At 51.4% G+C, this 27,107-nt stretch overlaps 11 protein-coding genes across 11 annotated transcripts; 3 read left to right on the top strand and 8 right to left on the bottom strand.

Moving 5' to 3' along the window:
- Window positions 1-888: 888 nt before the first annotated feature.
- Window positions 889-2,532, bottom strand: CCT6 (T-complex protein 1 subunit zeta; the record flags this gene model as incomplete). Its single annotated transcript, XM_064876429.1, has 1 exon — window positions 889-2,532. The coding sequence occupies one exon, from the start codon at window positions 2,530-2,532 to the stop codon at window positions 889-891; it is 1,644 nt and encodes a 547-aa protein (XP_064727736.1).
- Window positions 2,533-4,207: 1,675 nt separating this feature from the next.
- Window positions 4,208-4,960, top strand: PMZ80_008024 (uncharacterized protein; the record flags this gene model as incomplete). The annotated part of the gene is made up of 1 exon (XM_064876428.1): window positions 4,208-4,960. One exon carries the CDS (start codon window positions 4,208-4,210, stop codon window positions 4,958-4,960), a length of 753 nt encoding a protein of 250 aa, XP_064727735.1.
- A 1,273-nt stretch (window positions 4,961-6,233) lies between these two features.
- On the bottom strand, window positions 6,234-7,781 carry PMZ80_008023 (uncharacterized protein; the record flags this gene model as incomplete). The annotated part of the gene is made up of 2 exons (XM_064876427.1): window positions 6,234-7,579; window positions 7,634-7,781. 2 exons carry the CDS (start codon window positions 7,779-7,781, stop codon window positions 6,234-6,236), a joined length of 1,494 nt encoding a protein of 497 aa, XP_064727734.1.
- Window positions 7,782-8,774: 993 nt separating this feature from the next.
- PMZ80_008022 (uncharacterized protein) lies at window positions 8,775-9,923 on the bottom strand (the record flags this gene model as incomplete). Its single annotated transcript, XM_064876426.1, has 1 exon — window positions 8,775-9,923. One exon carries the CDS (start codon window positions 9,921-9,923, stop codon window positions 8,775-8,777), a length of 1,149 nt encoding a protein of 382 aa, XP_064727733.1.
- A 385-nt stretch (window positions 9,924-10,308) lies between these two features.
- PMZ80_008021 (uncharacterized protein) lies at window positions 10,309-11,445 on the bottom strand (the record flags this gene model as incomplete). The annotated part of the gene is made up of 1 exon (XM_064876425.1): window positions 10,309-11,445. One exon carries the CDS (start codon window positions 11,443-11,445, stop codon window positions 10,309-10,311), a length of 1,137 nt encoding a protein of 378 aa, XP_064727732.1.
- Window positions 11,446-13,983: 2,538 nt separating this feature from the next.
- Window positions 13,984-15,449, bottom strand: PMZ80_008020 (uncharacterized protein; the record flags this gene model as incomplete). The annotated part of the gene is made up of 2 exons (XM_064876424.1): window positions 13,984-14,981; window positions 15,029-15,449. 2 exons carry the CDS (start codon window positions 15,447-15,449, stop codon window positions 13,984-13,986), a joined length of 1,419 nt encoding a protein of 472 aa, XP_064727731.1.
- An 860-nt stretch (window positions 15,450-16,309) lies between these two features.
- On the bottom strand, window positions 16,310-17,639 carry PMZ80_008019 (uncharacterized protein; the record flags this gene model as incomplete). The annotated part of the gene is made up of 4 exons (XM_064876423.1): window positions 16,310-17,164; window positions 17,209-17,229; window positions 17,275-17,484; window positions 17,604-17,639. 4 exons carry the CDS (start codon window positions 17,637-17,639, stop codon window positions 16,310-16,312), a joined length of 1,122 nt encoding a protein of 373 aa, XP_064727730.1.
- A 637-nt stretch (window positions 17,640-18,276) lies between these two features.
- nop56 (Nucleolar protein 56) lies at window positions 18,277-19,916 on the bottom strand (the record flags this gene model as incomplete). Its single annotated transcript, XM_064876422.1, has 3 exons — window positions 18,277-18,531; window positions 18,583-19,702; window positions 19,753-19,916. 3 exons carry the CDS (start codon window positions 19,914-19,916, stop codon window positions 18,277-18,279), a joined length of 1,539 nt encoding a protein of 512 aa, XP_064727729.1.
- Window positions 19,917-20,292: 376 nt separating this feature from the next.
- Window positions 20,293-21,262, bottom strand: PMZ80_008017 (uncharacterized protein; the record flags this gene model as incomplete). Its single annotated transcript, XM_064876421.1, has 2 exons — window positions 20,293-21,042; window positions 21,125-21,262. 2 exons carry the CDS (start codon window positions 21,260-21,262, stop codon window positions 20,293-20,295), a joined length of 888 nt encoding a protein of 295 aa, XP_064727728.1.
- Window positions 21,263-22,021: 759 nt separating this feature from the next.
- On the top strand, window positions 22,022-22,816 carry PMZ80_008016 (uncharacterized protein; the record flags this gene model as incomplete). The annotated part of the gene is made up of 1 exon (XM_064876420.1): window positions 22,022-22,816. The coding sequence occupies one exon, from the start codon at window positions 22,022-22,024 to the stop codon at window positions 22,814-22,816; it is 795 nt and encodes a 264-aa protein (XP_064727727.1).
- A 372-nt stretch (window positions 22,817-23,188) lies between these two features.
- PMZ80_008015 (uncharacterized protein) lies at window positions 23,189-26,365 on the top strand (the record flags this gene model as incomplete). Its single annotated transcript, XM_064876419.1, has 2 exons — window positions 23,189-24,896; window positions 24,954-26,365. The coding sequence occupies 2 exons, from the start codon at window positions 23,189-23,191 to the stop codon at window positions 26,363-26,365; spliced, it is 3,120 nt and encodes a 1,039-aa protein (XP_064727726.1).
- Window positions 26,366-27,107: the final 742 nt, after the last annotated feature.

Below are 27,107 nucleotides of genomic sequence, written 5' to 3'. Positions count from 1 at the left end.
GGGAAGACCTATTAGCAGGTCACGACATTGACTGGCATCGTGTACACAACATGATGGATATCATAGATGAGATGCCCTGGACACACAGCAGTCAACCGTGGAACAGCGTGGTTAGGGTGCCGGGACAGCCACGGTGTCTCATCTGCATTGAGGATGAGTATTATTTTGGACAAGCTTTTGATTCAGAAGTTGCCAGCGACAGCGTCGTATCGATGGACGTCCCACGGATGTTCAATGCCGTTTGGGGGAAAATGCAGGCGATCATGCAGGTATTGGATGAGTTGAAGGCTGCTGATCCTATGGCGGGCCTTGAACAGCCTTTGGAAGTGCCGATATAGGTGATAGAACGATGCGATTGGATCCTGCACAGAACACCGCACTGAATAAGTCGGGAGAAAAGGTATTGGGACAAGACCAGGTACCAGGTACATATACATGCACATTTGAGACCCAACTCAACGGCTTTGATGGCGTTCGTCCGGATTTTCTCACGGTTCTGTGACCACAACTTGGTCGCACGCAGCACGATACGGCTCAAGGAAAGAGCACATCATATTGATGGTTGGATAAAAATGCTCCAGCTGAAGCTAAATGCACAAAACGAAAGTGGCTTGATGGAAGTCTTGCAGATACATCTACAATTCGCATTGATCTTCATACTTCAGTCATGGGTATCATACCTCATCTCATGTCATCTTCTCTGCTATCGTCTCGGTGTGATTTGCTTGCTTGCTTGCTTGCTTGCGTCTATGCTCTATACCACATCATGCTTTTTGCTTCATTCCAAGCCGTTCATCCTCACACCTCTCTATGCATCTGCTCACGACCAGGCCCATCCATGAGCTACACATGTTCAGCCCCTTTGCCGAACCTTTACCACCAAGTCTCTCACTCCTCCCCACCACCCCCAGGCGGCCCACTCCTCCCCATCTGCCTCGCCTTCAACAACTCATCACACAGCAGTAGATTCGACGCGATACCCTGACTGCTAGCGATACAATTCCGGAGCACTCTGTAAGAATCAAACACACCCTCCTGCACCGGATCCATCGGCTCCCCACTCTTCAGGTCAAGTCCCACGGGGGCGCCCTCCGCATCCGCGAATTCATCCTGTAACTTTGCAAGTGCATCCTGGATATCGTGCCCACTATTCGCGGCGAGGGTCTTGGGAATTATGAGGAGTGCATCTGCGAATGCAGCGACGCCGTACTTCGTTTTTCCTTTTAGGGTTTTGCGGAATGTGTCAGAGGAGAGATGGTTTGCGGCTGCGAGTTGGAAGGAGCCTGCGCCGGGGATGACGCAGGCGTCGACGAGGGTGTTGTAGACACTTCTTAGACCGTCGCGGACGGCATCGCTGATCTGTGTTATGGTGTGCGCATTTGGTCCTTTGATGAGGAGGGTCACGGACTTGGGGTCTTTGACTTCTTCGACGAAGGTGTATTTCTCTTCGCCTAGGGTCTGTTCGTAGACTAGGCCGGCCCAGCCGAGCACGCTTGCGTCGAGGTCTTCGACGGAGTTCTGTGCTGAGCCGCCGCAGACGAGTTGGAGTCTTTCCATGTTTCGGCGTTTTGCGCGGCGGAGAGCGAAGATGCCGTTTTTGACGAGGACGTCGAGGGAGAGGGGGTCGATTCCCTTTTGGTTTATGACCACGAATGATTTCTTGGGGTCGGAGCCGCAGACTTCGTTTTTGAGTTCGATTATCTTGCGGAGTTTCTCATCGACGAATTTGCGTTCGCTTGCGACTAGTTTGTCGCGTTGCTCGGCGCTGCTGTAGTAGAAGCCGGAGTTTATTTCTGACTTCTCGTATTCGAGGGAGACGTTTAGGGTGAGGATTGATGCGTTCTCGACGCGCTTGGGCATGTCGGGGTGGCGGGCGCCGTGGTCGAGGGCGAGGCCGCGGATGAGTTGGGTGTCTGCGCCGGTGCGGTGTTGCATTTTCATGATTTCAATCATGTGGAGGTCGGGTTTTGAGTCGGGGTCTGGGTTTGCGTTTTTGATGGCGAGGACGGCGTCGACGATGGAGGGGGTGAGGGATTCGGCTAGGGTCGGGTTTATCTTTGTGGAGAGGGATGTGCGTGCTACGGAGAGGAGGAGCTCGCGGTCGATTGTTTGGGTGACTTTGAAGGAGTCGAGGAATTTGAGGGTTTCGTTTTTGGCGATCTCGTAGCCGTCTGTTATTATGCGTGGGTGCAAGCCTTCTTGGATGTAGCGGTCTGCTTGCTTCAATAGTTCTCCTACCATCAGTACCACGCTTGTCGTTCCGTCGCCGCAGATATCGTCTTGGGCTGTTGCTGCTCTTGCGATCATGACGGCAGTGGGGTTCTGGATTTGCATCTCCTTGAGAAGGACTGAGCCGTCTTTTGTGAGTTTGATGGCGCCAGCGCCGTCGACGAGCATTTTGATTGTGCCTGATGGGCCCAGATTTGATTTAAGGACATCCTGCAGGCCTTCACCAGCTGAAATGTTTACCTTTAGGGCTTCACCGCGGCGGCGGGATTCAGCCTTGGGGTTGAGAAGTTGGGTTGCGGACATGGTGGTGGTGGATGCACCGGGGTGCGAGAGAAAGGGAGAGTTGTAGCTCTATCAGGTCTGCGAGGGGCGACCGGTAATCGGTAATCGAGGAGGCGTCGAGAACGGCTTTGCTTCTTAGTGTGAGCAGCAGCGACTCGAGTTTATCGCATTAACTGCGGGCGTGCCAGGTACCAATAATTTGTGCAGGAGCGACAGGAAACTTGGAACATATGGCGCATACATGTCAAACGTAGCAAACTACCCTGCTCGACCCGGGTCACGTGTCTGACACGCCAAGTCCGCTCCGTAACTTGAAGGTGGCGAGGCGGTGGACAAGCAAACTGGAACATTTTGGGATGCGTAGCCGTAGATGGTCTACCACTTGCTATCCAGTCGTCATTACTACAGAAGCTTAGACGTAACACAAAGGGCGTGTTATAGTATTTCGAGGCCGTAGAATTCGAATATACTAATTAATTTTACATGCGATCGCAAAGGAGCGAGGTATAGCTGACTAAAGTTAGTGAGATCTACGGTTGCGCGTCCCAAAATGTTCCAGTTTGCTTGTCCACCGCCTCGGGTGGTCGCTGGACCAGGCATTCTTGAGCTCGTTGTGGCCTTTCTGGAAGGCCAGGCGTAATGAGCTAAACACTTCAAATGAACATGGCTGTAGACTCGATCGGTTGGAAGAGGTGCGAAGCCAAGAATGATTCTGTCGACAATTCACGCTCTCCAAATCTTCTCGCGATCCCTTCGACGAGGTGTGCTTCGTTGAAACTTCACTTCAGTCAATGAAGCCATGCCGGGTCGCACAAAGCAAGCTGATGGTACAATTCTAGGACCTTGTGCTATTTTAATGCGCTCGCAGCTGTTCCTCGATCTCAAATGTCGCATAAGCCTGATTCGACGAAAACCCCGAGCGTCTATCGCAAACTGATTGTTCCGGCAGATAGATGTGGCTTGCTGTACTGAATGTCTTCGGCCAGCAAACAGGCACGTTTTTCCAGACATCTTGACAATGGCTCTCATCACATTCTTCACCATGTGTCAGCCCGTCATCGGGCTGGTCTTTCCCTCCAAGACTTCGGAATCAGCGCTACCTGTGTCTAGCTGGCAAGCTGGTCTACTATCACGGAGATGGTTGCGTGTACGCCTTCCATTCTGTGGTCATATCGATTGGGAGAACCTCGCACTGGTTGTCTATGCTCATCCCTGGACGGCGAGTTCTGACCCTGGCTGTATGAGCTTAGCACAGACGCAGCCTCTCTTCAGTCAAGTTCAACAAACCTACCAGCCCGGGTCACTGGCCATACTCCCTGGTACTGGTCTTGACGGATCATCAAGAACAGTGTCAATGGCAGCACTAAAAAGTCGTGGTTTACCCTTCACGCAAGCGAAACTGCTCATCAAGTGCACTTGTACTCCCTAGCTGTGCTGCTCTATGCCCAGGTCAGTCGTTCGTTCTCAATATCACCATGGCGCCCAGTGGTGACAAAGCACTATATCAAAGCCAGTCTGCTCCTGCGCCGCACCCGCCATTACATATATATTTCGAATTCTTCCTAACTATAACTGAGCTTTTCTTGCTCTACATCTGTGAACTATTTTCTAGCTGCATCCCTCGTTAGGACACCACCTGGACAACTCCACAGTTGTGAACCCAAAGAACAGAACCTCGATCGAGCACGCACACAGCATGGATTCTATTACCAACCTCCGAGAACTAGTGATCGTCCCTGCCACCACAGACGTTGGTCTTCAACCAAGCCCTATCGAGAAAGCAACCAAAGCTCAGTGCAAGCAGCTAGCTCGGGGTCAAATGATCAATATCATTGCCCTTATCGTGGGCACCAACCAACGAGAGAATGTCGGACAGATTTTCCTCAGCATAATTCGAGAAAGCAGTACCGTCATCGACGGCCAATTGGCCGCCAAGGTCGCAGAAGGATTCAACCTGAAGCAACTCATCCGACTTCTCATCCCGGTCACCTCAGCCCGAGCCCTAGAAGCCATCGTTAACTACCTCAACTTCAACATCATCACAGCAAAGGGTGCACTTGGAGAGATGAAAGGGATCGCCAGCAAAGACAACCCCCTCTACCGACACATGCGGATCCGGGAGGTCGCCACGGTAATCGGCTTCAAGCACATTGTCGATCAGATGGACGGGCGCATCAATGGCACATTCTACCGAGGAGGGTCACACCGTTACCGACTACCAATTGAAAATGTCCGACGCATCGCCAACGTGAAAGTCGTAACACCATACAATAGATCGATCCGACAGCAGGTCGTGGCATCAGTGGTACAAGCTCATCTCGACGGGCACTTGACGAATGAATCTGAGGTTGACGCACTTGCCCGGGACATTCCTGCGTTCAATGATGCTCTCGCTGTTGAGAGGGCTCGACGACAACCTGCGGCCGCGGCGAACGCAGGACAGACTTGAAGTCGCTTTCGGACGTTGCATCGTCGCCCAGACGATGTGATGACTTGTCACGATCACGATTTTGACTACGACGCCAAACCAGCAGAAGCACAGCATGAAAACACAACGAGAAGAACACAGAGGCAAGATCTATGAGGAAGACTGTCTGAGATTTGTGGAGACCATTTAAGCTTAGAGAAGGCGTAGGAGAATGTCTGATGACTACTAGCAATCCAAGCATGTACTGAAATAGGTATTCACGAGGATAGGTAACGCTGTTAGGCACAAAATGAATTGGAAAATCTGAGAATCGTACTAGACTTTCTTGTTCGAGTTGCGTCGTCATGTTGCCGTCGCTCGGCCGTGCCAAACCTCCTCGAGTGTTTCAACCAATACTTGCGATCCCCGAGACTCGATGTCGTACGGGTCTTCTCGTCCTGGGACACTGTGTCGGTCATGTATCTGTCTGGTAGCGTTTTTGCTCGCGCAAGCTTTGCATGCTACCTGGTGTTGTCAGTCAAGGCCCTTCCTGCAGGCTGGCGAGCGTGTCAAGCTATGACTCGCCCCATTTTGCGCTCCATCCTTCTGCTTCCTCGGCCGGCACCCACTGCAGCAGCCATGCCCTAAGCTCACGTCTTGACTCGTGATAATCAAACTCGAAATCGTCACAATCTACTCTAGCCAAGCACCTCTTTAGACAGACCTGGCTGAGTCCCTTCAACGTATTGGTCAACGGTTTGACAAGGTGCCATGCTGAACGGTCAAGCGCAAAGAACAAGGCTCGCTCGACCGCAGGCTCCTGAACATATGCAAACCTTTCTTCGCGGGGAAATTCCCTGCAGTGGCATTGGTGGGGACATGGATGTATATCGAAAATATGTAAGTAAACCATATCACTCATGATCAGTGCCATGGGCAGCTCTGTAAACTCGGACTTATCTGAGCCCCATCGCCAACTCAATATACGCAAGTGCCAGAAAACATAATCTCTGGCATGCAGGAGTCTCACCCACTCATCAGGTATGTCATCGCCGTAGAACGTGTTTTCGCTCAAAGGCACTTTGTAAATATCGTTGCGAATTCTCTGGAACCGTTGGTACGTCGACGTGACTCGTGCCCAGCTCATCGACTCATCACCACCTGCACCAGCGTAATTGCGCTCGTGATCCGCGCGCATGTGAAGGTCGTGATGATAGTGTGTTCCGTCGTCAGTCCTGTTGATAGTGGCAACGGCTGCCGCACTTGGCGCAGATCCAGCATGGTAGCCTGTAGCCAAACTAGCAAGGACTGTAGACTATTGGATCATGTTCAAGCTTAAGCGGAACGACACATTATCTGGGTAAACACAGCGGAAACTGTCAGGCAGTTCGGCGTTGAATATCTTGGACTTGTACAGATAGGTCTGAAAAGTCTTGTGGATCAATCGTATCTTGCCGCGACACTCGTGCAAATGCTCGTCAACATCAATCATTGCGCCCAAACGTGAGTACAAACGAAGTCTGAAATCATGCGTAGACATCTGCCGCTGTGGGAAAGAGGCAAGTATGCCTCGTGTCGAGAACCATGCAGCGACTGCCTTCAATGGCCAGCACGCTGAGTAATCATCACATGTAGTGATCACATACAATAGCACGATACTCTCCGCCTTCCATCTAGGATCCATTTTGCGGAACATTCTATTGTAGACTGAATCGAGATCTGCAGGATAGTTTGCGACACGGACTCGCAGCTCCTCGAAAACTTCACGTGCAAACATACCCTCTCGAACGTCGCTGCACACGAGTTGTGACCACAGAATCACTCCGTGTGACTCAGTGGTGATTTGTTCTACTAATTGCTGCAGGCTTGGTAAGCCAATGTAGCCCGCATGCTTTGAAAGGCTGTCTCTGGTGTACGCCCAGATCATACCACGATTATGGTCTTGCATCCTGATCATGGCGACGTCCGTGAGGCTTTGTGCGATTGCGGGTTCTGGTCGACTTGCCAAGCACATTTTGATATATTTACCGTCTGCCAATGTTTTGAGTACCTCGATGAGCCTATAATAAGACTCCTCGAATTCGTCCAGACCATCAATGAAGATGCAGATCCGAGCTTCTGTGGCCGCAACAGACGACAACAGTGCATCTTGTAGATCATCCTGCGATAGCTCGTTGAATCTGACATCCAGGAATTTTCCGAAAGAGGTCCTTGCGATATAGCGCGAAACAGCGCTCGAAAACTGAACAAGCTGACACAAAAGCGACCTCAACATGCCTTCAATAGTGTTTGCCAAGCCTTTGTGTGCTCGGAAGTCGAAGAAGAAGTGCATGGTCAGCCATTGCTGGCCGGTCGCTTCCTGAAGGAGTTTCTTGCAGAATGGGTGCTCCGACACGTATTTCGTTAACGTGGATTTGCCGCTGGCAGGTTTTCCGGAAATCCAGAAAAGAGGTGCATCAGACTGAAGCCATTCAACAAACATGGGATTTCTGTCATCGCGACGGGCGACCAACTCCATGGGGGGCGGACTCGGTTTGTCAACACTAATCCCGTTATTGTGATCGTGTCCTGCCCATATCCATTCCAGATGTTTAGCTTGAGACTTTGTGAGTTGATTTCGGCGGAAATTCATGTCTCGATACGCGAGTGCTGAGAACATGGCTATGAAACAAGCATCAACCAAGACATTCTCCGACCACCATCGTATCTACTCACCTCTCTGTTTTGCAGCATCTGATGCTCCTTCGTTATCGGGGAAGTGAAAATTACTATTGACGACATCGCCATTGATAATGATACCATTGTCACGAGCTTGGATGCTGCCGTATTGGTGACCGACACGGGGCGTGTTCGATGTCTCCATGTATAGAGGACTAGACAGTCATGCTTGACCGCTTGCGCATGCTGACAGGTATCAGGCTGTTCACAAATTTTATGCCTATCGTGAAGGTCGAGTCATGACAGCTGCGAAAGCGTTGCATCCGGGTTATCAGTGAAACCTTCAGCTCACAGAAATGTATGAGAACAGAGCAACGCATCGCAACAGAAGAGAATCAGGCTGAGAAGAGTAGGAAAGGAAGAGGGGCACAGCAGTTACGAGGCAGGCAGGAACAGGTCTAATCTCCGGACATACAAGTTTTAAAGCCGGATCCAGCTTGCCGCCAAGCCTCTAAGCCCGCTCGACCTGCCCAAATCTGTGCTTAGGTAAAGACGGCGACCTCGAATGCCTGGCAGGTGTGCGTTTCAGCTCTGTTTTGCTCTGGCCTCATCGTCGACAATAGTTCAGCAGCAGTACAGCAGACGAAGAGCCCAGATCCCCGCAGACACCTCTTTGACACCTTTCCAGGATTATTTCCTCGACCGGTTAGCACATAGCCCAGCAGCACAGAGACAGAAAGCGGTCGCCGATGAAGACTTGGGACGCGCGAAGCTTCACTCTCAAGCAAAAACAGGAGCCTGATGTGCTTATCAATCGTCTGAAACGATTTACTATGGCCTCATTACTGTATCTAGCTCGCTAGTCGTATGTTTGTACGACGCCGCCGTACGCTCTCTCGTCCATGACCGTGTAGGTACTCCACATTCCATGATCTTCTCCCTTGTTAGCATGTCAATTCATCGGTGACAAGAGACATCCTCTTCAATGACTGCTCATCACTCTATATCCCGCAAAATGACAATCTCCCATAGCCCATGTGAGGCCTTCATGATCGAATCATCCAGTGTCGATTCCTTCAGTGTCGGTGACACGACCACCTTGATCTCACCATCAACAAGCTCGAACCTATCCTGGCTAAGTTCGTTCCCCAGCATGATATCCGCCCAAACTCTCCTTCCCAGCATATCATTCGCATGTTCAACAATCATTGGGGAGGATCACCAGCCGCCACGAAGGTCCCAACACAGGTCGCCTCAGCATGTCTTCAGGATCCCTCACGGAGTTGCAGTTAGGCTGGATGGCAGGCAGTCCCTCGTTGTCACCACCGTTGAGTAGCTCAGCATCCTTTGCCTCGCGTGTTGGGTATATGCGAATGTTGTTATCGATCTTGCCCCCGACCTCATTGCTATCATGACGAGTCTTGTCACATTCCTTGGCCTCAGTCTCAAATCCGACATCATCATCATCGTCCCAGTGCTCTGGGACCTTGCCATAGTCTAAGGTCATCGGGACTTCGGTTGGGACAACCAGAACCGATTCCTGGATAGCCTGCCGGAAGATCTTCTTCGCCTTTTTCTCCTCTAGTCTCTTCTCATGGCGGTATGCGTTGCTATCCGGGACGTTGTAAGCCTTGTACGAATGCAACGATGAGCCAGACGGGGCCTTGCTGTCGTTGAGGGCGACCTCTGACTCCACACTTTCGTCTGACATTAGCCATGTATTGACCGTCACCCAGGTGGACTTGGACTGTTTGATGTCACGACGGGCGATACGTCGAACGCGGTAGGGGGCGGGTACCTCGCGGTCAGATGCACTGTCACTTTCGATCTCGTCTTCGCTATGCTGCTCACAGAGTCGCGGGGTGGGTGCCATGAATGTGAGATATGAACTGTCCTCAGGCGGGATCTGGTGCAATGGCATCTGCTCAGCCTTTCGGCAAGCAGCTCGGACCTGATCGCCATAGCACGCCTCGTCTGCCTCGTCTTGCTCGAGTGCTGCTGTCCAAGCATGAGCATCGTCGTCGTCGTTGATATCGTTTCCGACGTCGACGGCATAGTGAGCAGCCCTCTTCTGCTTTGAGGGTATGTGGCCGTGAGGGCGTGGGTGGTACGCAGGGTTAATGCTAGACCTGGGAGAGACACCAGCGACGGGTGGTTCCTCGTGTTCGTCGCGTATCTGCCTGAAGGCCTCGATGAGCTTTTGGCATTTCTCCTTGCCTTCTTCGCCGGCTTTGTCTGGGTGGGACTGCAGGAGAAGCTGGACCCATTGCTTTCGGATGTCGTGGAAGGGTTGGTCTGGCTTGGCGCCAAGGATGGTGTATGGGTTGGTAGTGGTAGTGTTAGCCATGGTGGCTAGCGTGGGTTCTGGTGGTGAGAGGAGATCTTCTTCGCAGAACTATAGGCTTATAGTGTGCACTTGGGAAGAGTTGACCAGGTTGAATGAAAATGCGAGATCAAGGGCGGGTTATGGCGTAGGATATATAGGAAATAAAACGTGCTCAGCCGTGGTGTGCCTGAGTGTATGATTTGGTTGGTGAAATAAACTTCAGCGTGAGGACCTGTACATAGGCAGCATAGAAACAGAAAGTCATGGCTATGTTTTGGTCCGTTGATGACCTGCGGGCAGGTAGCACAGTGATATGAAGCCACAGCCATCTCCGGTACGATCGTGAAACTCTACAAACCCCTCAACACAGCACCTGGAGGAAACGTTGAGCTTCAGCGGTGTCCAATCAGATCCATTTTTGTACATTTCTGTAAGACTTGGGTGACAGGTCCTCCTTTCTTGACCTGAGCCCCGGTTTTGTTTGCCACGTAATGCTCCGTGTGTCAAGGTCGAAGCATGCCTCGGTGCTGTCTTCCAAGCACAACGGCCAAAGCACTTTCTCGGCCATATCACAGTATAGCCACTCAACAATCGAGACAAAGTCAGGACCAGCAGACGTTTGGCTCTCACAAACTTCTCTCGCGCTATGCCTAGTAATATTGCTGATCACGAGCTGATCACGCAAAGGCTGCGGTGCTTGGCGCCGAGCTCTCCTTCTACTTGGTCCCAGCTCTACGACAGGTCCCGGCTCGAGGGCCGACGGTCCATCAGCCACGCCGAGTTTCGTGCCCGTCGGGTCATTTGGCGCCGTTGTCTCGGATTGCATCATACTAGGCTTCAAGATGGCATCGATGTTCTTGTCCGAGCCATCTTCGTTGTATTCAAGCTTGTCGGCATGGTAGACTGGCAGTGTCATATGGACAGATCTTGTCTTCCACATCGAGAATCTTGGCAGACTTTTGCAGAGTGTAGCGATGTCATCGTTGTATTCATTGGCCAGTCCTTCGCCAGTGAAGCTCGGAAGATGCATCGTGAGACCGGTGTGAGGATGGTTGTTCGAGCCGTCTTGATCGATCCAGACACATGCTGGTCTGGTTTCCGGGTCTGATCCAGGTATGACAAGAGCGGAAGGATACCAAGGTGCCCCACATCTCATGCCGATGTCACCGAGCCAACCTGCTTTGTAGCCTGTCGGGCTGGTGACCGCCACAGCAGCAACGCAGAGACCATCTGTACCAAACGCCGAAACAGAAAGGTAGTCCGCGGAGGCCATTTTGCCTTTCACTTCGATGTCATGGAACTTGCCATCTCCAATTACATAATTGTAGACACCCATTTCCTTGCCGATGAACCTGCCCGCTGCGTCCCACAAGGCCACACCCGGTATATTGCCACTTGTACTTTGGTCTGTACTGTCCGACATGCCGGCGTAGACTCGGGCTTTTGTGTTCTTCGGGTGTTGGGTTGGCATCCATGATTCTGCGGTATTGATATTCTGGAATACGCCCGCTACGAGGCCGATGACGCCTATAACGGCTGACATTGCTGAGGAGGCCAAACTTGCGCTCTGTCCAGCGGAGCGCAGAATGGTTGAATAAATGAACGAGCGTCGGTGGGCTCAAAGACGACGAAGGCGGGCGGAGACATCGATTCGCCAAGTGGTAGTTGGGGACTGCGGTGGAAGACATACAATCGGAGGCAGGGAATATTTCCTGTGGCTATGTCAGTAGGGCAGGTCGGTCACCAGGTGCCTGTCATAAGCGCTACAGCCAGCGCCTAAATCTGGCACACTGTGAGCATCGCAACGTCACATCATCACCTTTTTGATCACGAAACCTGTACCGCATGAACGTGTAGATCAAGCGCAATCGCAAAAGTACACTTCGGATCGCCATAGCTACCTGCAATGTGTCATAGGAACCTTCAGCATAGCGGTGATGGATGGTGAGATGCCGGAAAGGGTGGTAACGCCGCAACATCGTAGCAGAACCTGTCTGCAATGCTATGGTCGAAACGCATTTGAGTCACGATGTGAGGCAGGCACTGCTTCAGTTGCTTACCCCGACACAAAAGTGGCCGCAGGCGTCGTTGAGACCTGAAAGCATAGTTATGTCGGTAACAGATGTCCAGCACCCACAGACACCACGAGGCGCTCGCAAAGGATGAAGTCTAAGTGTTTTCGGCTGCTTCTTCTCTTGAGAGAAGAGTTCTCTCAGTACGCATATTTCTTCTTCGTAAGAACTTCCCGAGCAGTAGCTTGGGTAAGAAACTCAGTCTCGGAACGAATGCAGATGATAATAAGTCCTGGGTCAGAAGTGAGCAAGAGCAGATAAAGCACCGGATGTTGCAACAAAAAGAGATGCGACACTTAGCGACTCGAGAAGATCACGTAAACTCATTTGAGCCAATCATGAATTGCAGCCATGAGATGTGGCGGCCCCCAAGCGCCCAGCCGGAAATTGGGTTTTCGTGTTGCTCCTGGAGCACCTGCACGTAACGTCTTTTGAGCGATGTTCACGTAGCTACTGTCCGAAAGCTGAGATCGCGCAGCAGTGGTGTATCATCAGCTCCGGTTGCTGTCCATATTGTGGCAGTCCTTCTCGCTCGCAGGCCTAGCGCGTACCGCTCCGATTAGGAGGATGAAAAGCAGGAAAGGCGAGGATGATTGCTAGGAAGGCACGAAGGGAAGAAGATAGCTTGAATGCATTGATGAGCTCATCGGCAACCGCAAAGGTCCCGGCATCCACTATCTTCTGCGTGTGCAGTGATAGCAGGCTGTAAGTTCGTGGCGTAATGTACCATGTATCACACTCATGTCTAGTGCCATTTCTATTGTCATCGGAGACACAACCTCTTCGTTTAACTCATCTCCTCAGTATTCCCTCATTCACATCACGTTCAGCGCACTGTCATTGCTTTCGCCAAATCAATGTTGCCAGCGGCCGTTCAGGGAGGAGCTCCTGTCAAGACAGCGCCGGCGACGGCCTGTGAGGCTTGCTCGGCTGGAGGATCTACCAGTGTGCATCCCGGAACATCTGGGTGGTTGTATCCTCCACATCGGTGTCCATAGAGGAAGAGGTCGGGGCACCAGCAGGAGCAACAGTCTTTGTCTACCTTGCAGTGTCCGAAGTCTGGCAAGCAGGTTTCGTCTCGGGCGGCGAGAAGGGGGTTTGTGGGTGAGGGTGAGATATCTAGGCTGGTGGGGATAATCGGCGTTGCGAGTGTGACGGCTGTATATCTTGTTAGCGCAGCTCTGCTCGACTTGCATTGAATTGAAATGAGAGAAGAGGAGGGATTGTGGTGGCTTACCTGTGAGGAGGGGAGTGGTAGCGAGAATGAAGTTAAGGACCTTCATGGTGATTGTGGTAGTTGGGTGGACTGGAGGCTTGTCAGCTTGAATGTGCACAAAGGCAGGCCAGTTGCTGCAATAAGCACGTACCAGAGAATCGAAGGGTCGAGGATATGTCTTTCAAGATTTAATGGTCTATGTGGTGTAGGAAGAGTGTGTATGATATTTGTGGGAGGGAAGGTGCGAGATCGAGGTATTTATGGCTAGGAAGTAGAGCGGCTTCACTCGGGTTGTGAAGGTACAATCGACACTGTCAACTGCACGTCACTTGTCACTTGAATCATAATGCATAAATTTGATATTCTCTACAGCTCACACTTGATCTTAGAGCGAACGACCGGGACGACACCAACGTAGATACTGCTTCGAAGTGACGGAAAACCGCTCTTGACAAACACATGCTTGCCCTCTGTGGAGCGCTCCTGAGGGCACCTCGACAGAAACATGAGAAAGAATCATATCTCCTCGAGGCTGAGGCTTGAAAGACCTCTGCTAGGAATCAACAAGGGAGTAATTCACATGTCTTGCTGCCATTGTTCTAGCACCATCCTTATGACCTTTGGCGGGTCGAAAACACACAAGTCACATAGATCATAAATCAATCAAACCTTAATGTTATTCAAACATAAATTTTGCATCTTTGAACCCTCCTGAGCTCCAGTTTATCTAGTAGTGACAGCATAGTACTATTGAGACAATAACCTGCGACATCCAAGTCTATAACACGACCTTTCAAACCACGAACGCTCTCTCTTGGAATCGAGGCTTGTTTCGACCTCTGCTCCTACCTCCTCCAAAGCCTGGGAATCCGCCGCCGTTGCCGAACGGGTTACCACCAGCTTGACCACCCGCCTGACCTCCTGCTTGACCTCCTGCCTGAGCTCCCGCCTGAGCTCCTTGGTTACCGCCATTCTGCCCGTTGGCTTGGTTCTGGCCGTTATTGCCTTGCTGCTGCTGACCGTTGCCTTGGTTCTGCCCGTTCGCTTGGTCCTGTCCATTGGCTTTGCCTTGTCCGTTTGCCTGGTCTTGTCCATTCGCCTGATTTTGTCCGTTGGCTTGGTTTTGACCGTTGCCACCCTGCTGCTGCTGGCCAGCGTTGGCATTCGCATTCGCACCAGCGTTGTTGGCGTTGCCTTGCGCATTATTGCTGCCTTGACCATTGTTGTTACCATTGTTCTGCGCATTGTTGTTGTTCTGGCCATTATTGTTATTGTTGCCACCATTGTTGCCACCATTGTTGCCACCATTGTTGCCACCATTGTTGCCACCACCAGCAGCGACAGTAATCCTGATACAATCGTCTTGTGCACCACGTTGAGCCACCGGCATGAGCACAGCCTGGTGGTTGGAAGCACTGTTCATGGTGCAGATCCGGTAGTTACCTGCGGCCAGCCCACCGTCAACAGTAGCCGAAAGCTTTCCGTTGCCGTCACCAGCATCGTTGATGCCCTTGAAGAAAGTGAACGTTGAGGCATCCGGAGGGTTATCGGGGGTCAGACTGCCGCCGAGATCTTGTACTGTGACATGGCAATGGCCCACAATCTTGCCACCCTGCAATTGTTGTGGAGCTGCATAGTAGGTGTTGTCTGGGTTCGTGAAGGAACCTGCAACAAGGTTCGTGATCTGGACCTCGATATCAAAAGTCGTATCTGGTTCGACGGTCTCACCAAAGGGAGGATTGACGATGACGGCTGAGACCATGTTGTTTTGGGATGGGATGTCACCCATGACTATGATGTGTTAGTTGTGCTCATGCAGCGCATACTAGATGCCATACCTATTCCATTGCAGGAGCCGCCTTCTACCTGTAGGCCGTTTGTGGTCTGCTTCCCGGAGCAGAAGTTGATGAAGTTGGCCTGGTCGATTTCCGATGCTGCCTGTCCTTCAGCTTGGTCTGGATTACCGTCTGAGGCAGATGCGTCTTGAATGTTGGCAGGGTCAAGAGTGGTTCCTCCACCAGCATTGTTCCCAGCGTTGTTGTCGTTGTTTTGGTTATTGTCGTTCTGGTTCTGGTTTTGGCCCTGGTTCTGGCCCTGGTTCTGGCCTTGATTTTGTCCTTGGTTCTGATTCTGGTTGTTATTGTTGTTGTTATTACCCCCATTCCCAAAGCCTCCGTTTCCGAACTGAGGCACAGCGCCGACAATGCTCAGCATTGCGAAAAGCACGCAGATGGTGCTGAAAAAGTTGGTGAGTTGCATGGCGATGTCCCGGAGTGCACCTGGCTGCTCAATGAAGGAGAGTATCGACGACCAGCGCGATAGGTAAAGCACGAAATGAACAGCACAGCTGACTAGCAATGAATGGATCGAGGTAAAGAACGACAGTGCAATGCTGCTTGCTCTGGTCAGAATGCTCATGGACTGGAGGTGGAAGTCCACATCTATATCGATTTCACTTGGCATGTCAAAGATCAAACACTATCCGTCCCTCATCTTACCTGATGCCGAAGATGTCGCTGATCAATTCTCATTACACGCCAGCTAGGAACGTGTTGTGGTGGATGTCGCGCCATTCGAGCCTGTCGATGTCGGAACCCCTCACGGAGGCGTTACGGCGACAGCATGCGTCGTGAAAATCCGCATAGCCGTGTAGTAGGTCAACACAATGCTCGAATCAGATATGAGGCTGGAAGTGTTTGAAACGAGTTCGAGAAACAAAAGCTGATGCTGTTTTGAAACAATGAAGTCATTTGTCGAGCAGTCCACTAGTTCAGAACAGGATAAGCGCCACGTCCCATTACCATAATTAGCGCCAAGAGGTTCTACCACATAACAGGCTCGGAACAAGAGAGGTATCAGTCTTGCTCTCGAAGTTTCGCACGTCCCAGTTCTCTGAGTGCTCGGACTCGGGTCGATCGGCAAACCGCAGGCGATTAGTTTATAGCTTCAATGTGATTAGGAGCAGAGCTGAGCAGTTTCTATCGACCCGACAAAGCTTGACAGGAAGCTTGTTGTACGCCTCGTGAGCCAGAAATACCCGACGTGGATCCTTATCCCTCCGAGGATGCGCATCGCAAGGTCTCCAAATCTCTTGGAGTACTTCAGGTCTCATTCTCAAGCTAAGGATGAGGTTCAAGCTCGCCTCTCGCAAAGAAATTCGCTCGCCCTGACAATGTAACATTTGCAATCGACTTCGAACCATCCTTCTCGGCCCTAAGGTCGACTTCGACCGCGATGGTGCAAAGTCTGCCCATCTCAACACCTTGCTGTATTGCATATACATGGCGCTCGAATTTCTCCTTTCCCCCTTCTTTCGTCTCAGGCTTGTTTGTATCCTCGAGCTTGACCTCTTCCGTCTTCTTCGCAAGGTCATCTTCGTCCGTGGCTCCTTTCTCGCCCCCCTTTGTGGCTGTCGCAGAAAGGTTCTTCATCTCATCTGTTGCAAGGTAGCAGGCGAGGGCGCAACATGCGCTGCCAGTGCCTGGATCCTCTACTCCTTGGCTGATCATCCTTGCCTGTATAGGATGGATGGTTGGCTCGCCTTCTTGATGCATTGAATCTTGCCTGGTATAGTAGAGAGCGCCTTGGAAACTTAGTCTCCAGTCGGCATCGAGTTCATAATCAGGTGCCTCACTTGCTTGTAGTGAGCCCAAGATTTCTGGTGCGTCTGTTAGATCAATCAGAATGAAAGTCATGCCTTTGACACCAGACACGACTGGGAACGTCTTGTCCTTTATCTTGTCGTACGTGGGCACGATTTGTATCTGTGGTTGTCTGTTTAAGACTTTGTCCATGGTCACTCGCGTCTCATGTAGGTGTACGTTGTGTGGGACAGCGCACGCGGCCACCATTCTGAATGGGTTATAGAACACGGGCACTGGCCCAGCCTTCGTCATCAATACCGCTTGCTGCCGTTCATACTCTCCTCGACCACTATTTGGTGGAGGCACGAACCTTTCGCATCTTGTGAAGATCTTTAGAGGTCAGTCGAGAGGCAGTCTCTTACACTTGGACTTACATAATGTGTTACTCCAATCACCTTCTCGCGTCAGTCATGGTCCATCAGGTCTCGCAGATTGCTTACCGGATGGCCAGCGAAGGGGATTTCGGCACCCTGTTCTGTGAAGATATCGATCCTCCTCGGGAGGCCAGGGCCTGGTGCATCATGCAGGAAGACTGTCTCAGAGTATCCGAACTCTCTTGCGATCAAGGACTTGCGTTGCTGGGTCAGAGCATTGCCTCTGACCGAGACAATGGCGAGTGGGTTGCCTTTAAACCGTTCCGGGGAGAACACCTGCCGTTCGAGACAATGTCAGGCCACAATCTTACTTGATGAACATCACACATGGCCTTGCCAGATTAGGGGTGGCTTGTCATCCCGCAAGCTTTGAAGGGAAGTGAGAGCAGGCCTACCGTGCAGATAACAAAGGTATGCGGCCCTGATGCCATGACTGAGACTCTTGGATCCTCAGGTAGAACCGAGGGTCGAGTGTAGAGCGGATGCCCTGACGAATCAACCAAAACGTTAGACGCGTAGAAAGGCATGAGTGGTATGATTAAGTTGAAAGCGGAAGATTAAGCGGAGCGTGGCGAGGCTGAGATACAGACGACGAGGCTGTTTGCAGGACAAGCAGTGGCACGTACCTGCCAATAGAGCAAGTCTCCATCATGATCGCTCGCGTGGTCGGGGTTGATGTTATATCAGAAGCTGTTGAACATCTAACACTCGAAACGGCATGTGTAGACGCCCAAAACAGTATACTTTCGCGCTGCACTCGACATGAACATCCATGTTGTACGTTCAGCAAGAGCAGTAAGTGGAGCATCAATTTGTACGCCGCGTCATTAGTCAGCTCTCTCATAAGCGTCCTGGTGCCAATGGAGAGGCACCGCACTTTGTTGTTGATGCTAATCACTGTGCTGTATAGAAGCCGGCTGGGTCGAATATGGACATGGTATCATAAACGACCAGCGCGAGTCCTTAGCAAACAACCATACACAATTCGCCATAACCAAGCGAGCTTCCACTGTACACCATTATGAACGCCAAAGCTGCTTATATTGACACTTTCCGGCCTGTTTCAGTCTACTCAGATAGCGACTTCTTCTTGGACTTTTTCTTCGACTTCGTAACATCGTGATCGCCATCTGTCTCACCGTTGACTTGGCTGTCGCGCTTGCGTCGTTTCTTTTCAACCTTATCTTCGCCCTCAGCACCAGCAGACTTGCGCTTAGACTTTTTCTTGATGGGAGCCACATCAGCCATTTCGGCGTCGACTGTAGGATCGTCATTAGGGTCATCGATGTCCATTGAGCTGAGGACCTGGTCCATGGCGGTTTTCTATGTGGGTTAGTATATCCATCGGTGTCTTACCAGACCAATGTGACTTACCATAGCATCTTCGTTCTTTGTAGGCTGAGTGCCGCTCGAATAGAAGTCGAGGCGTTCTTCAACTTGCTTCTTCAATGCTTGTCCGAATACCGTCGAAGGTGCTTCAGAGAAGTTGTCAATGCGCGAAGCAATGGAGCACTTGTTCGCCAGAAACCTTGATATCCTGCCCTTGTTCTTCTGCCCAGCCTTGCCGATGAATGATGAATGGTACAGAAGACCATATTTCGGTGTGTTGCCTTTCGTCTTTAGCGCTCTAAACAAGGCCTTTTCAGCGCCCAGAATCTGAACGGTGGAAGCCGGGTACTTGGACAAGTTCGTCAAGCTACCGGCGTGTGAAATGAGCCGTGCCGCGACGATCTCACCAATAAGAGCTGCTAAATTCGGTGCGACCACTCCCATCTTCGAGACCAGATAGCTGTAAAGTGTCTTTCGGTAGTTCGCCAGGCTCACCACCCGCTCGGCGAATAACGTAACATTCTCCATGTCGGACACAGAAATCTCTTGACCCATAGAGGTCTTGGCCGCATCTATGATAGACCTCGCAATTTCTTCGTCGTCCTCGACCTGAGCAGCCAAGTCATGTAGGCTGTCTTCTGACAGAGTCTTCTTGTCCTTGACGAAAAGTGCGACTTTAGCGTATTTGTGATTCTCGGAAACAATCTTGACAAGCTCAGGAAAATGCCATGAGTACCACTCTCTCACTCGCATCGAAAATGTATTGATCGCCTTGTCCAATTGGTCGAGGATCGCGATGGCTTGTATGATGTGGTTGTCGTTCTTCTGGACAGAGAACTTGACCTTGGCTCTTGAATATGCATGACCAAGGCCGAGTTGTGCAGTGTTGGTGTCGCCCTCGCGCAGCTGCTTCAGTAACTTCTCCGAATGCAGCCTCAAACCTCGCAGCATATCCTGCACCACCTCGCTCGTGTCACCAGTCTCACATTCTATTCCGGTGAATGCGCTCTTTATCGAACCCGCCAGGATCTTGTCTGCAACACCTAGGCTGATCTTGCTCTTCTTGCCGGCCTTCGGTAGATTCAGTTCGAGGAACGATCTAAGAAATTGCGATGCGATGCCTTCCGAGACATCATGAAGCTCTTCAAGCGCTTGCTTTCCATTCCTGCAATCGTCAGTATCCTGGAGGTTTTGCTGGGTTGGACCTATTCGTACTCAAAAGGCAGAAAACTTTGCAAAGACACCATCTTTCCGAACTTTGAAAGATCCTGCACACCATTCTGTACCTCTGCCAGTCTGTTGCCCACACTCTCAGGTTGATGTACGACTTTGAACAACGAGTAGCCCATAGGGCCCTCGTGCAGGAGGAAGTCCGCCATTATCGCAACCTGCCAGCGGAATAAAAGAAGGGCTGTACAGTGCGCAGAAGCGCTCGTTCGGTGGTGTGAATTATGTCTCTAGCTGGATCGTGCTGGAGCGGGTGGTGTTGGGTCCTACAGCTTCATTTTGGAGATATTTTTTTGCGAAAAGTCCGCCGACTGCTATATTGGTGCTGGAAACAGCCGTAGCTCATATTTCTGCCAAGAGCTTCATGCCTGAGCGCCTCATAGTGCTCGGATCGGGAATAGCTTCGTTTTCCACTGTCCGTAAGCTCGTCACGTCTGAGTGGTGTCTTCTAGCACTTGGCCTAGTAATCTACTCCTACGTCTATACCTTAACTATCCGAAGCTGCTACATCGAATTCAGCGATCCTGGTTACTCCGAACCGCTGCGATGAACTTCTGTGACCTGCCATACAAGGCCGTCCCTCTCAAGGCGAACACCAATCTGTCTTCCTGGCATGGACAGCCAACCAGCGGGTAAGAAACCGCTGCTTCTGTTGTCTCGACACCATGGCCCAGCCGAAACGTCCTCTCTGTCATGCTGCTTCGGCTTCACCTGATGCGAACCACCTCGTATCCAGCGTTCAACCTCCACGATTTGTGTACCCTTCTGGTCGTGTCTTGCAGTGATACCCTGCACCCTGCCTCCAAGCCTGATCATGGTGCCTTCTATTCCAGTTGGCCCGGAGACATGTGCAACGACACAAGTGGTCGAGTCGTCTTCGCCGTCATGATCTGAGAGCTCCTCTGCACTACACCACATCTCCTTGTAAAGCTCGATCTGTCCAGACATCGGATTCAGCACCTTCCCCATCTCCACGCAGTCCCCGTTCATGAGCAAGAACATGTCACCCACGTCGCCCCTTGCGATGCTTTCACCTCCTCTAGAGTCAATATTATGTAAGAACTTACAATGTGCTGTGTATGGCATGTCTACTGCATGTTGTTGCGGGCCAGCATCATAGAATGTAGTGATGGCTTCTCCTGAGAACGCCCAAAAGCTTTGGTGTCCCAAAGTCTCCTGTGACGATGTCGCGTCTTTGGGAAACCTGATATCAACAAATTCGCCAGATGGTGCTGTCAAGACAAGAGTGTCTGTATCTTCGTAGGGAGGATTGTAACCCTGTTCCAGGCAGAGGTATCAGCTTTGAAGAGAAGAACGTACCTCTGATCATCACTACGCATCTATCCACTTACAGACTTACCCAGGCAATACCTCTTCGTACCGACGCAGATGGTTTTGCAAGGAAGTCCTGCTTCCAGGCTGGCAGCTTCTCTGGCGAAGTGTTCTGCTCCTGACCTATCACGCCAAGCTGCTCGCCGGACATGCCATACATCTGCATTTTGCGCGTGTCTCAGCCCTGTCTGGGGGTATGTTGACCGCGCTTCCCACGGTTGCCTGGCGCAGGTAATGTTGTGTATTGTAGTCTCGAGGTCCTTAAGTCCCTACCGGCCGCAACAGGAATTTACCACAACGAGCAGATGCTTTGGCTCTACCCAGGTACTCAATTGGAACACTCAATTTCACCCACGAACGGGTGATTTTTATTCGTTTCGCCGCGCGGCCGTGGTGACGTTGTGGTCGGCCCCAACACGTCCGATGGCCACACAACAAAATTGATGTCGCGGTCAGTAGTTCAACGCTTTGTTGTTTTCCTGGACTTCCGTGTTAAAGCAAGAGTGAAGTCCTTAATCGACATGATATCTGACGTCTCGGTGACCGGTGCATCGCTGATAGACAATACCGTTGAAACTGTATCCGGTAATTGCCCAGTAACGGCGTCTCGTTGAGACCAGGGCGATTCTGCCCCGCAGGCTTGCCCTGGTAATCCTAGACGGATCCCGCCAGCTACTGTCAGATACGTCAACGGACGAATGATCGTTAAGGGCTATTCATGCAACATGGTTCGGCGTCGGCGTTCAGCTAGCAGAGCGTATGTCTTGCTTACTCCCACCTGCGACATCTCGCAAAGTAGAATATATACTGTCAGCCTGGGCCATACAATTAGCTACAAGACTATCTAGAAGTAGCGCAACCTCGTAGACAAGCCCGATCTCTACCAACGCATATTTCAGAGGGTGTTGCCAGCTCCCACGCGACGATGTCAAATCTCACAGTCCGCACGACGTCGACCCCCACGGAGGACGACCTCAAATCGTTCATAGACCTACTGTCGACCTGCTACCAAAATGTACCTCTAACAACGGCCTTCATTACCGAGATCGATGGCGTGTCTCCCGGCACAGAATACTCGCAGCTGTCCCCGGAACGCCTGAAGAAGCATTTCAGCCTGGGACTGCCATCAGCATTCAAGTCGAACATTCTGCTCACCACAGTGTCCGCAGCCAACTCTTCACGTCCCCTTGCAGCTGTTCTCTTCGAGCCTCCAGATTTTAGCGGAACACCTCCAGCTCAGGCTCGCAAACAACCTGGGCCAATCTTGTCGCAATACCGATCTGTCGCAAGAGCTCTGAAAGCCAAACACTTGGCTATGCCAGACACAGGGCCTCATCAGTGGGATACGCCCGCTGCGCCCTCGCAAGCCTCCTCTGGCCCCTCAGGCGATCCCTACCCAAGTGATTTCAACAAAGACACAAATACAGAAGTGCGCACCTTCTACCATCTCGCCCTACTTGTCCGAGACACAGACGCATCGAAGCAGGAGACGGCGCAGGCTGTAAAAGAGGCAATGGATGTATATCTTGAAAAGGCGAAGGCATCGGATGTACCGATATTCCTGGAAGCAAGCTCGCAGGAGAGCAAGGATGAATTTGAAGCTCGAGGATTTGAGGCTGTTGAGCAGGTGGCTGTTGGTCAGGGGAGAGTTGATGCTAGAGGTTGGCCTACTGAGGGTGGGGATGGCGTTAAGGTCTGGGGAATGATATACAATCCATAGCTGGGCAACTCCAAGTGCAGACCCGCTGCCCTAAGAGAGGCACGCACTGCTTCGGAGATGAAGCGAAATAGTGAAAGAAATGGAATGGTTCAACTGTCCATGCTATACGCATCTACGGTCGATGTCATGTCTACCAAGAGCAGCTACAGTAGTCCGTTCTTGCACGTTACGCTTCTAGACGAGCTAAACCACTTTAGTCAGAAATGAATTGCCATCAGTTCATCAACTCACCATTGCTATTATACATCTCTTCGCATCTTTGCGCCTTGCCGTTCATTGTTTGTCACGATGCGTGTTCTTTGGTCACCGAGGCCAGAGTGACCATGTCTTTCACTCGAAGCCATCGTCAGCTCTTGAACACTGCCAAGGACGATGCTCAACGCGGTCGTTCTCAACACGCTACATCGGGTGCCGTGCTTCTCGATAGCTTCAGGACAGAAACTACTTGGACATAGCTCACAACGACTCATCAAATGTCGCCGCCATCTATCCAGATCGGCTGTGCGAGCTCATCTGAAGGAATATAACCCTTTAGGAGAAACTCCTGTCCGGCCTACAGCCACATGGCTCACTACGAGAGGCGCAGACTTGGATCTAGACAAAGTCCTGAGCCAGCTACCACGAATTGATGTTGCAGAGAACCCCGAACAAGCGAGATATCTTACGACCGCACTGTTTCTGACCACGCCACGGCTCGCATATCTCTTCGAGCCTGGGCACAACTTTCTGGCTGACGCTATAAGTCGCATATTCCCTACAATCCGGCGGGATGTGCAGCGGCGATCAATTGTGGCTGTGGTAGACACTCTGCCTGCTGTCGAAGAACGTGATGAAGCATGGGCAGTCGACTATGACGGCTACGAGGGTATTGCAGTATGCGTCTCAACTCATTTCAAAGTGACACATGCGGCCAACAAGTCTGAGAACCTGCCCCTTTTGACTCTGAGGACAAGGCCCCATAAAGATCATTCCGACCTCTTCATGGAGCGAGACATGGTCACCTTTTACAGAGCGCCAGTCGCGAACACTTTATTCGTGAATGGGCGCCTATCCACCATGTTCGAACAGATCTGGCGTTCAACCCGCCACCGAACTTATGCCGAAGCCAGTAAACGACAATATCTGGCTGAAGTGGAGATACCTGTCTATAGCAGAGCGCAACGAAATGCTAGGGCGCGATCATTCACGCCTGCGGTGTTGTCGACCGAGCTAATCAGGTTGACCAAACCAGCCACCATTGTCTCAAGCATGGGCAACATTATACGACAAGTTAAACGCTATGACGGCAAGATCTTAGCAGCTTCACATGAGTTGGAACATATTATTCCGCCGCTCGTACAAGCTAAACGCCAAGAAAATCCCAGCATAGAATTGCGTGTCTTTGCTTTAGTCTTTCGTCGCATGAGGGTGAGCAAACATGGGTACAAAGAAACAGTTTTCAAGTTCTCCGAAGAAACAGGTTGGAGGCTGTCGGCCAGAGAACTCAACAACTCTTTCATGGATGGCGCAAGATTACACAGGGTGACGAGTGGTGGGGCCGGTTGGGGTCAAAAAGCCGGTCTCCTGTCATTGGAGCCGAGTACGGGGTTGCATGCTGGGAGAGACGAGTCGCACGACACAGACACGTCCTTTGACATCAATGCAGATTCGATACGTATGCACGGCGCAGCAGATCTGTTTCCTCCGGGACATATAGTACAATTCGTCGCGGCATGGCATCAGCCTGATGGTAAAGAACGAGATTTACCGGCATTCGCGGATCAATCGCAGTACACAAAATGGCTCAACGGCGATTATTTCGATGAAACCAAGAACCAGTGGTTCTTTGCAGGCACGGCCAGCGTGTCAGAGCATGCAGAGGATTCACCAGATCGTACGGAGATCGAGCAGAAAGCTAGCCAGATCTTCTGGCCTAACAAGTTCGGCTTCTTGTCGGTGTCCCCAATAAGCTTCTCAGTGGAGGCAGTAGACGGAGATGGTTCACAGCACGTGGTTCACAGCACGTTGATCGAAGTCCCCAACACCTCATTCGCCGCTCGGTGGCTCGCTGAAGGCGACAAAGAAAATGTGACACAATCTGGTGAGGATGATCCCTGGCTTCTTGGAGACGAAAAAGATTGCTGATGCTGGCTTGTAGCCGTCAGCAAAAGGAACGAATATTACCCATCGGTCTTCGATGTCACCGAGCTACTCAGCGTGAATGAACGGTCGAAGAGTCGGAGGGTCGCGCTGTTTCTAAATCAAGTGCCCTACAAGGACAGGAGGAAAGCATTCCGTGAAACACAAAGGCAAGAGGCTAAGCGCCGAGTGCGGTCTCGCCTGGAACAGACTCAGCGTCCATCTATGTTTCCGCGAATTAAGAAGACGCCCAGTAGTGCGCCCATCAAAATCCGGCCTACATACCCAAAGTTCAGGATCAGACTAAACAGCCATCGACCCGATGCTGCGGAAGTCTATCGCAAGTCAGACGTGGACAGTACCACACGGCATCCCCCCAACGAACCTGGTAGGCTGTTACGGCAGGAGAAGCTCAGCAACCCACAGCGTGAAGAGCTTACCTCAGACAGCAATGCAACCACAGACAAAACTGGAAGTTCACAAAGCAGAGAAATGACGAAGCGTGCACGCAAACTACGACGTCAAAGACATCGTATACTCATAATCAAGTACAACTCGAAGACGGAAACAGCGACGTCGACGCCCCTGCGTAAATCGTCAGGATCGAGAGTCAAGACACATCCGTACAGTCGTCCCATGCCCCAGCGTAAATTGTCAAGGTTAAGACTCAGGACACATCCGTTCGGTCGTTTCTTCAGGACACATGCGTACGGTCGCCCGTTCAACAAAATTGTCAAAAGTTACCTAGGCAGGGCTCGAAGGATACCGTTCGACGATCCGCGCATGGTTGCGAGAACGGCCGGACCGCGCCGGCATAGACGATTGAAAATCAGAGCCGTAAGCAGAGACCCGCCGCTTCCCGAGTTCAAATCCATGTTCTACCAGAGTCGAATCACGAACGAGGAAAACGAGGCTATTGATAGCCTGCTGGGAGATCTGGAAGCATCATATGGTGGAGAAAATCCTCAAGGGCAGTCAAGCGTTGAGCTAGCCCCAGGGTCCGTGCGAGACACTGCATCGACCACGCAGGAGCTTTTGACGCCAGTTGAGAGGACCTCATTTGACGCTGAGGAAAACCTGGAGCAAGACTTGCGACAAGCATCTTCTCATGATACCGAACATTCACTTGTGCCCTTTGCAAGCGAGTCGAACAAGGAGGTCGACCCGTTACCAGCTCCTGTTCAGGATCTCCCTGATTCAGGCGAGTTGTCTTCTATTGGCAGCGAAGAAATCGAGGAGCAGGATCTAGATGAGCAAATCACACGTGGAGTTGAGGATCCGCCCAAGCCTGCTGCAAACGACGCAAAGAAGAACAACTCCGGGGTGGGTGCCACTTCAGCGGAGGACTTCTTCAAGCAGTTCGAACAGAGTTCTGATCAGAAGATTCCAAGCAGACTACCAAAGAAAGCTAGGAACTCCAGGGGCAGGTGAAAAATTGTGTCGATTATATTGCCGTCAACAGCGCAGGAACGCTACGATCATTCTATGCGGTACCAGATGCGAGAAGTGGGCGCACCCACCCCTGCCTCTCGCCTGCCCCTGGATAGGACAAATATACAGCCGGTACCATTGGTGGCGTTGTCCATCACGCTCGAGGGGAAAGCGTTTCGCCGAATTCACCCTTTTAATGCGAGAGAAGTATTGAGACCGCTTTAAGTGCCGCCAAACAGATACTCGCTACGACTCCAGAGATGGCGAGATTAACAAATAGCCTGTTCGCAAGCAAGACTGACAGCAGCTCAAGAAGCGATACTATGGGCCAAACCCAAGCTCCACGTTCGCCACAAACTTTCTGCTCACGCTCCGAGCGGTGAGGACTTCGAGTCTGCGAGCAGGCTAGGCTGATGATTGGAATTTGTTCGGGCGTCCAAGTCACCGGGTCATTGAGGACAGGAGCGACGGTCGCACATTGTTGGGACACACTCCTCTTCAACGCGATCTGGTGCAGGAAGCGATGTATAAAAGGAGATGAAAGCTGTACAATGTTGCTGTTTGCGAGCTTTGTGTTTGTACAGATAGATGTATCACTACTACTTAGACCTGGAAAGACCTCTTCCTCCTGTAAAATACTTTTCCGTATGCATAACTTCCTTTTTGGACCTCTTCTCCAACCGTAGCATACGCATCTCTGCTTCGGACAACTACCGGAATCGATGACTATCTGACACCGATC

This window comes from Knufia obscura, assembly GCF_036327395.1.
Source record: "Knufia obscura strain CCFEE 5817 isolate CBS 148926 chromosome Unknown scaffold_10, whole genome shotgun sequence".
Classification (NCBI taxonomy): domain Eukaryota; kingdom Fungi; phylum Ascomycota; class Eurotiomycetes; order Chaetothyriales; family Trichomeriaceae; genus Knufia; species Knufia obscura.
The sequence above is the reverse complement of the archived record's forward strand: the minus strand, read 5'-3'. Positions and strand labels throughout refer to the sequence as shown.